Source organism: Uloborus diversus, chromosome 5, assembly GCF_026930045.1.
Source record: "Uloborus diversus isolate 005 chromosome 5, Udiv.v.3.1, whole genome shotgun sequence".
Lineage (NCBI taxonomy): Eukaryota > Metazoa > Arthropoda > Arachnida > Araneae > Uloboridae > Uloborus > Uloborus diversus.
This window is the reverse complement of record NC_072735.1, coordinates 171,137,118-171,146,467: the sequence shown is the minus strand read 5'-3', so window position 1 is coordinate 171,146,467 and position 9,350 is coordinate 171,137,118. Positions and strand designations below refer to the sequence as shown.

The following is a 9,350-nucleotide window of genomic DNA, read 5'->3' as shown; positions in this document are numbered from 1 at the left end:
TATTTCACAGTTAAAACCACAGCAGCGGAGTCGGAGTCGGAGTCAATCTCATTTTGGGATAAAAGAGTCGGAGTCGAATATCCAAGAATCGGAGTCAGTCATTTGTCCTCCGTGTATAAATGTTTGCCAAAGCTACGAAGTCAGAGTCAGAGTCGAAGTCGGGGAGTCGGAGTCCGATTAATTGTCGGGAACAGGAGTCAGAGTCGGTGTCAGGTGCCCCTAAATTCTCGGAGTCGGAGTCGGGAGTAGGTCGTCAAGAGCTATTTCCAACAAAGTTTGTTTGAAGTAAATCCGCCTTTAAGTTCGGAATCTATATTGACTTTCAGTTTCCCCTTAGGCGCTAATGTTAAGAGATTTGAACTGTTCAAAATTGAACGAAAACTTGTTCAAATCAAAAAGATATTTTCGATACATGTTTTTTATCAAAAGTTTTTCCCTACAAAGTTTGTTTCAATCCACTTCGCTTCTAAGTTCAAGATTTATTTTTGATTTGAATTTCCCCGTAGGCGCTAATGTTAAGTTTTTTTGAACTGTTCAAAATTGAACGAAAAATTGTTCAAATCAAAAAATGAATTATGGGAATGAGATGTCCTCGCAGAGATCTTTCTAACAAAAAAAAATTTGCTCGAATCGGACTACTCATTCGAAAGTTATTAGGGGGGGACAGACAGACAGACCGACAGACCGACCGACAGACAGACCGACAGACATTTTTCCCCATCTCAATACCCTACTTTCCAATTTTTAATTTTTCAATATTTATCTAACTATTTTATTTATTTTTGATTTTTTTTTTTTTTGTTTTTCGGGATATTTTTAAGATGTATTAAGCCTTCTTTCATACTTTTTTCTTCTATCTCTGATTTTTACTGGGAAAGTAGGCTAAAAACTGATTTCTAGAAACTAAAGAACGCTCTCCCATCTGATGAAATAGTAGCAGAACCTTTTAAACAATGCAGCTAATATATTTTTTCCCATAATTTTCTTCTAAACTCAAAAAATTTTTTCCCATAACTCAAATTAAAAATTCCAGAACAAGGCACTTTCGTCTACATACAACACTCGATTTCTGAACTCTGATTCCTGAAGAATGCCATGCAAGTTTTCAGCTTCTAAATAAAATTAAACTTCTTTGAACCGATTGGTAAATTCTCTTCTGTGACGGATGCTCAGTTTATAGTCAGATTTTAAGCAATTCTGAATGTGACTTGTCGACTTCTTTTCAAGAAACACAAAAACCACGATCGACTTGGACGGTCATTCTCAAATTCATTTTCTCTTTTAAGTTCTTTTAAAAGTTTATTGTACATTATCCTAAAGGTTATTGCGATTTATCGGAAAGCATACTTTGGCAGCAGGTGCTATCCAGTGTGAACCAATACTGTTTTTACGTCCTTTTACAAAAAAAGAAGTATTGTATTCGCAAAAACATTTTCACTCAAAAATCGCCCTTAATTTCCATTTTGCTCACCCCCGAATGAATGCCGAGTTTTTTTTTTCGACCCGACTACACGTGCATATAAACCTAAGAACGTATAGACGACCGAATCATATATTTTGAAGATTCCCGAGTTAATTACAACGACGTATGTGCGTATGTATGTCACAAAACTCAAGAACGGTATGTCTTAGAAAGTTGCAATTTGGTACGTAGACTCCTAGTGGAGTTTAGTTGTGCAACTCCCCTTTTGATTGCATTCGGGTGTTTCTAAAGGGGTTTTTTGCACTTTTTTGGGGGGAAATCATTGTTAATTTCGATGCAACATAACCGGTGTTATAATTTGGCAGACAGTTGCAACATAGCGCCAGTCTTTCGGTAGCTAAAATTTGACGCCAACTTGGCGACAAGCTTGGAGTATTATTATTATTATTATTATTATATTTTTAATATCTGGTTTCAATTTGGCCACTGTTGGTGATATTTATAGAGTTAACTATTGAATCACATTAAAATTGCCAATAATGTGGAAATAAAATCAAATTGGTGTAAAAGGAAGTCATGTGATGCACGCATCAGCTCGTTTCTTCTTTCGTCAGTAATGGAGCTGGTCCCATTTACTTCGAAAAAGGGAGACGTGTTTGCGATGTTCCTTCTGATTATTGCTCGAAGAACCCCATTCTTCTTCGTGGCTGCAGTCACTGGCATTCCATGTGAGATATCAGTCAAAGCATTCCTCAACTGCTTTTCCTCACATGCCAAATACTTGGACCTTTTTGGAGCCATTTTGTCTCTAAAACAAAGAAACATAAATTGTTAACAGGCAAAGAAAGTGGTTAACGGTTCTCCATGGCAACACTTAATTGATAGTAACTTTAACCCATATACTCAACTTAATTTACAATAATTAACTCCCCATCTCAAGTGAGTCAGTAGTGGCCATATTGTTATTTTGAAGTGGCCACCAGGCGGCCACTAGAGTGGTTCGAAAAAAACGATATTTTTTTTTTTTAATCGCATTACCTCGCAAAAGTTGTAGTTTAGTATTCTATATCGGGGAAAAAAAATTTTAAAAATTGAAGTTGACATTTTTAATTCGTTGAGATTGAAAGTTTGAAAAAAAAATGAAATTTTCAGAAAAGAGTAAATTAGTTTTTTTTTTTTTTTTTTTGTATTTTTCATAACGCAACAGCCATAAATTGTCAGTATATTGCGTAGTTTGAACCTAAAAAATATTTTACAACTTCGCAGTAAAATCTTTAGTTCGCACATACGCCTTAGATTGAGCAGGAAGTTTTAGCCCAATTTAAGGCGCATGCGCAAACAAAAGATCTTATGTAAAAGCTATAAAATATTTTTTTTAGCTTAAAACTACGCTATATACTGAGAAGTATGGCTGTTGCCTTACAAAAATAGAAATAAAACTTATTTTATTATTTTTTGAAAGATTCAATTTTTAGCATATTTTTTAAATTTTCAACCTTATGTTTGAAGTTAAGAAAAACATAAAACAAACTCTATGTTGACATCTTAATTGAGGATACCAAACTACAACTTTGGCTAGGTAACGCGATTCCGAAAAAAAAAATCGATTTTTTTCGAACCACCCTAGTGGCCACTAGCAGATCACACAATGTTATATCAAAAATTAGGCAGGAAATAAAGATATTACAACATATTGAAAGGAAAATCGAGTTGATTTATGAAAAATCTTCCGGATTCAGCAGTGGCCACTCGGTGGTCACTGCTGTGGTTGCCCGCATTTTTACTTCCTTTTACAAAAAAGGAAGTGTTGTATTCGCGAAAAAAATTTCACTCAAAAATCGGCCTTAATTTCTATTTTGCTCACACCCGAATGAATGTTGAGTTTATTTTTCAACTCGACCACACGTGAATAAATGCCTAGGAACGTACAGACATCCGAAATATCCATTTTGACGATCCCCGAGTTAATTACAACGACTTTTCGCGTGATGTCTGTATGTAAGTATGTATGTGCGTATGTGTGTATGTATGTCGCATAACTCAAGAACGGAATGTCCTAGAAAGTCGAAATTTGATGCTTAGACTCCTAGTGGGGTCTAGTTGTGCATCTGCGTTTTTGATTGCATTCGGATGCTCCAAAGGGGTCTTTTGCCCCTTTTGGGGGAGGAAATCATTGTTAATTTCGATGTAAACTCAAGTGATGTTATAATTTGGCGAACACATGGCGATATATAGCCAGTCTTTTGGTCGCCAAGTTTTGTCGCGAATTTGGCAATAAGTTTGGCGATTTTAATTTTTTTTTTTTATCTGGTTTCAATTGGCCACTGTTGGTGATATTTAGAGAGTAAACTATTGAATCACATTAAAACTGCCAATAATGAGAATATGAAATTAAATTGGAGTAAAAGGAAGTGATGTGATGCACACATCAGCCGGTTTGGTATTAGTAGCAACCAGATAAACTGTCAGCAAAGAAAGCAGCTCTTTCGAGCTATAAACGTTTCGAACATGATCTTTCCCATTTCATAACGTAACGCAGGAAAACCGCAATGTTTCGGAATTACGTCAGTCTGGCTCGAACGTGCGAAGTTTTCTATCATAAATTAAATTTAGTGCTACAACAACCAATGGCAGATTTTGGCCAAGCACTAGTTGTTATTCCACCAAAAGTTTGTTACTTCAGGGATAGATTTCTGTTATAAATTAAATTTGATACACTAACAACCAATGTCAAATTTTGACCAAACATTGATTGTTGCACAGAAATAATTACTACTTCGTGGACAGATTTGTATTCAAAATTAAATTTACTAAAATAACAATCATTATCTTATTTTTACCAAACATTAGTTGTTATTGCACCAAAAGGTTTATACTACTTCGAGGTCAGATTTCTATCAACGTCCGCTTTTTACCAAACAGTGGTTGCCCTGTTGCATCAAAAGTTTACTACTTCATTGACAGATTTCTATTATTAGTTAAGTTTGATACAATAACAATCAATGTCCGATATTGAACAAACAGTGATTGTTGTTGCATCAAAAGTTTAGAACTTCAGTGACAAATTTCAATAAAAAAATTAATTTACTTAAGACTAAACATTAATTGATTCTCCTCTAAGGTGCAGATAAATTTATATCATACTTAAAAATGATAAATTTATATCATACTAAACATTAATTGATTCTCCTCTATGGAGCAGATAAATTTATATCATACTTAAATATGAGTTTTGAATAAATTATGTGGAATTTAGCTCGCGAAAATATTCCTAACTTTTTCTCGCATTTGTAAAACATTGTTTTTAAGAAATAAAATTTTTTCTAGAAAGCTTTCTTTCGTGTATAAAGCAGAGTCATAATGTGTGAAGCTGAAAATAACAATTTTTTTTCTTCTCTTCAAATCACTGGGTTAAAACATCGTCACCGTTGCACAGTCAAAATTAATTTTCCACCAAAAAAAGTAATTAAAGCAATTACAGTGTCAATGCCAAGAGCTTTGAAGGAAAAAAAACAGCTAAAACATCGCCCTTTTCGTGGGATTTAAGACGATAAAATGTGGAAAAAGTAATTAAAGCCAAAATAAAAAGTGAGAAGCAAAAAAAAGTTTCTCATTTACGTTGGACGCCAAAAACATCTGCGCCGGTTCAACAAGACTTAAAAGTGCAACTAAAACTTCTCTTTAAAAGGTAGAAAAACGAAGTGCTAAAACTGTGGACAGATTTTCACTCTCCTCACATAAATATTTCGAAATATTCGTAAATGTATCTATTTGAAGAATTAAATAAAATGCTGATTATTTCCAGTAACTTATTTTAGAGAATAGAAATGAAATTCTTTTAAACTATCACTTAAATAATTTCAAACGTTTTTGATATTTGGTGTTCCTGGGAGGTTTTTTTATTTTAAATTTAATTTTTGTCGTTTTCTTTCTCCAATTACTGGTAACTATTGTATTTCGGTTATCTTGATACAACACCAGAATCGAACAATTATTGCCCTAATTTTGGCAAGAGGGCCAAAATATCAATTATTGACTGCCAAAGCATTTCCCCTCCCCCCTCCCCCACACGTTTAGTTTTGTGTCTGAAACTGCATTTATTTTGAATTCGAAAAGTTGTGTTGATGAGGAATATTTTGGGTACTAGTAATGAATACCAGTTAAATACATGAAATACACCGCCAGCTCAGTCATTTCCTGGGTCATTTCCTCGGCTGGAAATGACTGAGCTGCCAGTGTATTTCATGTATTTCTGCTTCAGCCCTGGCTATTGGGCGGTAATTTACTGAATATACCAATGAAATAGTTAAATTGGTACTTTTTTGATCATCAGGATAGAACTCGTCACCAAATGCTTTGTTGCTGTTGCTTATGCCAGTCGGGAACCCGAGTACCAAGCAACAATGCTACTCGATTTTTATGGAAAGGGGTACGGCTTCCGTTTAACCTAGAGACCCTATATAGAAGCTACGCTTCAGAGTCGCGCAATACGAAGAGCGACTTTACCAAGAGGGGTTGCTTTGTGGCTAAGCGCGTGCAAGATTGGCGCGTAATCGCCCACTTCATTTTCTTCCCGTTCTTTTTTTTTTTAACTTCTGCAGAACCAGGACATGGGCGGTTAGATTACTATGCAAAACACCTTTCGATGCGTCCGGAAAGACAGTCCTCCACCCCCCCCCCCCTCCCATATTTTTAAATGTTATGAAAATTTAAAGACTTACATATTGTAGTTACGAATGATCATACTTTCTGAAGAGTTTCTTATACCAAAATTATATTTAAATGAATTCATTTCGAATGTTTTTTCTTTTCATTTTGTTTGCGTAAAACTTGAGTCATCTTTTTAAAACTAGTTTTACCTGTATGTTTATTTGATATAAAAATTGCACATTCCTTGAAGTATTGTTAAAATATTTTATGTGATTCCTCCATGTATTATGGTGTAACATTCAAAATATTTCCCGTTATTAGAATTTTTTCGTGGATTTTTGGTGTAAATAAAAATTACCACTTTGAGAAATGAATTAATCAACTTTAAAGTATTAACAGGAGTGCCCACTTGGGGGGGAGGGGAGTCATGGTGCAGACTGAGCCATTGAAATTTTTAGGGGAGGTTGTTTAAAGGGAGATTTTTCACTTTCTAAGGGGGAGCTCTTGCTTTTTTTGGGGAGGAGGGACTGTCTTTGCAATATTTAGGGGGTGCTTCCTTGCTTTTAGGGGGATGGGCACCCCTGGTGTTAATTAGAAAGATAAAAGAAAGAGCGTTTCAGAAAACTTCCAAAACCTGATTGCAATAATTGATAGCGAAAACTTGGAATTTGTCAGAAAAAAAATTCATCCCCCGCCCTCTCCCCCAGAGAAAACATGCTTTAAACTAACAATAAAGTCTCAAATTGTATAGCTGCACTTAAAAAAAAAAATATATTTATTTATATTAAAGAAATCTTATTTTTGAAAAACTAATAGAGGTAACTCTATTTCAAAAAATAAAAGATTTTTTCTTTATTAAAAAAAGGGGGGGGGGATGCAGAGTACAATTTGCAGATATTATAATAGTTATGAACAAATAAGTTAATTATTAATTTGGTGGAATTAATTGTGAATAGAAAGGAAGAATAACGTTCCTTAAGTCTTAGGGAAAGTCAAGTTAGTTTTAAAGTTGAATAAATACCTTTGTGCAGAAAAAGTAAAACTAAGAAATAACAATGTAATTGAAAAAAAAAATGCAGATTATTGCATACCCGTGTCTCGGGGTTTCAAGGAACTCCTTTTTGAAGGCAAAATAAGTGAACTTGTGGATGAAAAGACATCCGATAAAAGCCTCTTGTCTTTTCATCTTGTGATTTCTCGAAACCATTTCAAAGGGACTTACTTTATTTCAAATTGCAGGAAACAAAAAAATAAATAAATAAATAAATAAATAAATAAAATAAAAATAAAAATAAAATAAATTAAAAAAGTACTGCATTACATCTAACCTTACAGCAAAACGATTCATTACATTAATTCTAATAAAACTAAAACTCTCACGGAATATAATTCAGTATGCTTATAAATAGGTGTGAAAATTAAAGTGATTCCTGCATGACATTTCTATAAGTTCAAGTAATTAACTATTTCTTAAAAAGCTACAAATTACGCATTGCGTCTATATTTCGATTCAATTATTAACAATAATATAGCAATCACATATCTAAAGCTACAATTCAGAATGTCTAGTCACTTTTACTTAATAGTTATTCATATTCATAAGAAAGTAACAAAACGTAAATTTAAATCCTCTTTAACAGCAAAACCTTGGCGGGCGTTGCTGTCGCCAAATGCATTCAAAAGCTTGCCAAACTAAGAGCACACAAAAACGAATACAAAAGCAAAATTTAAAACAGTAGACTGCATTACTGTTTAGGTCTAATTAAGTGATAATGACAAAATGAATGCATAGATATCGTATAGCACCTAAATAAGCAGGTTGTATAAAGATATTGAGTAAAAAAGAAGTATAAACAGTATGGATGCTTCACTACCGGAACACAAAAAATAAGATTTGAAAACAAAGAAAGGGATTTTTCCAGAAAAAAATTGCACATGCATATAGATTAAACATACATATATTGATAACAAATAGCAAAAGAGTTGTTCAGTGATGTATTTCATCGCATTCTGCGTATTTTCGATACCTTCTCGGACGCTCCATGTTAAGTCTACGGGAGGAAAATCTTGATCGCCTGCGGGGGTAAACTGGAGGCTTCGACCAATGAGCGGAGGGTCGCGTATTGCGCGACTCTGAAGCGTAGCTTCTATATAGGGACTCTAGTTTAACCTAGTGCCTATTTTTCGGTAAAAGTTTAATTTGGCTCAGACAACACGATAGATGGCAGCACAATCTATGGACAGTTCGATAAGTTAGAACCAGACCAGAAGTCGAATGACTTCTAGCCTAGCACCCCCAGAGGTATCGTTTCACTTGGAGGACTTAGTGACTACGAGCAAATTTAACGTCCCCCAGTCACCCTTAGTGAAGACGGCGGATCTTCAACCGTTTAGGATGGAACCAGGGATCCTTCGGTCACAAGTCCGAAGCCTTTACGATCAGGCCACCACGACCCACCAAATTCTTTTAAACTATTCAAGAGTTTCTTCTGAATCGCCATTTCAGGTTTTTCTTGAACCAAGTCAGTTCCTCCTCCGCTGTTCCGTATTGCTGGATAACCGCGCTGATAACTGATGCAAGCTCAAACTATGCTTAATGCTCGTTAGTTCGAACACGCTTTAAACGAACTTCTGTTAAAACGATCTACATTTGCGATCTCCATCTTATAGAATTAATAGTATTAACACACTAGATGTAACCGCACGGCGATGTCCGGGCTAAGAATTTAAAGAAACTCCGTCCCCCTTTCTCTTTCTGATGTGAAATGAAAATTTTTCTTCAACTAAAACGCTTACACACCCAGAGCCGTAGGAACTTTGTAGAAGTAGGGGGAGCTGGGACACATTATGAGAAGTGTCTGGTATGTAAGGGGCAGAAGCAGTGGCCTCTTAAAATAATTGGTGGGGGGGGACTTTAAATTTTTTTTCTACATATGAAATTAGCTTCGAAGCTTCAATCTCTTTTTTTTTTTAATCTTGTATCAATTGTTTGTGGAGAGAATGAGGTGATAAAACTTCTGGTTTTGAAAGAAGGTCAGTTAGTACTCGAAGATGAGCACATAGAAATAGTGGAGTTTCGGGGATCCTCCCCCAGTAAATTTTCAGAATTCTTGTACTAAAAACGAATTTATAGGCGATCTTTGGTAATGTCAAGGGGAGAAAAGTTTTGAATACCTTCCCTGAAAAATTTTCGAAATTAATGTCTTAAAAACGCGATTGCGTACCATATTTGTTGACTTTAGTGAAAATATGACTGGAAGGATTGTCCTCAATCGAT

The 9,350-nt window shown here is 34.9% G+C and overlaps 1 protein-coding gene across 1 annotated transcript in view; it reads left to right on the top strand.

Annotated features, from left to right (window-relative positions):
• The first annotated feature begins 2,039 nt into the window (after positions 1–2,039).
• LOC129223281 (WD repeat-containing protein 48 homolog) overlaps positions 2,040–9,350 on the top strand; it is a 174,528-nt gene continuing 167,217 nt past the window's right edge. Inside the window, exon 1 of the mRNA XM_054857846.1 lies at positions 2,040–2,151. Coding sequence (XP_054713821.1) covers positions 2,040–2,151 — 112 coding nt within the window. The remainder of the gene's footprint in view (positions 2,152–9,350) is intronic.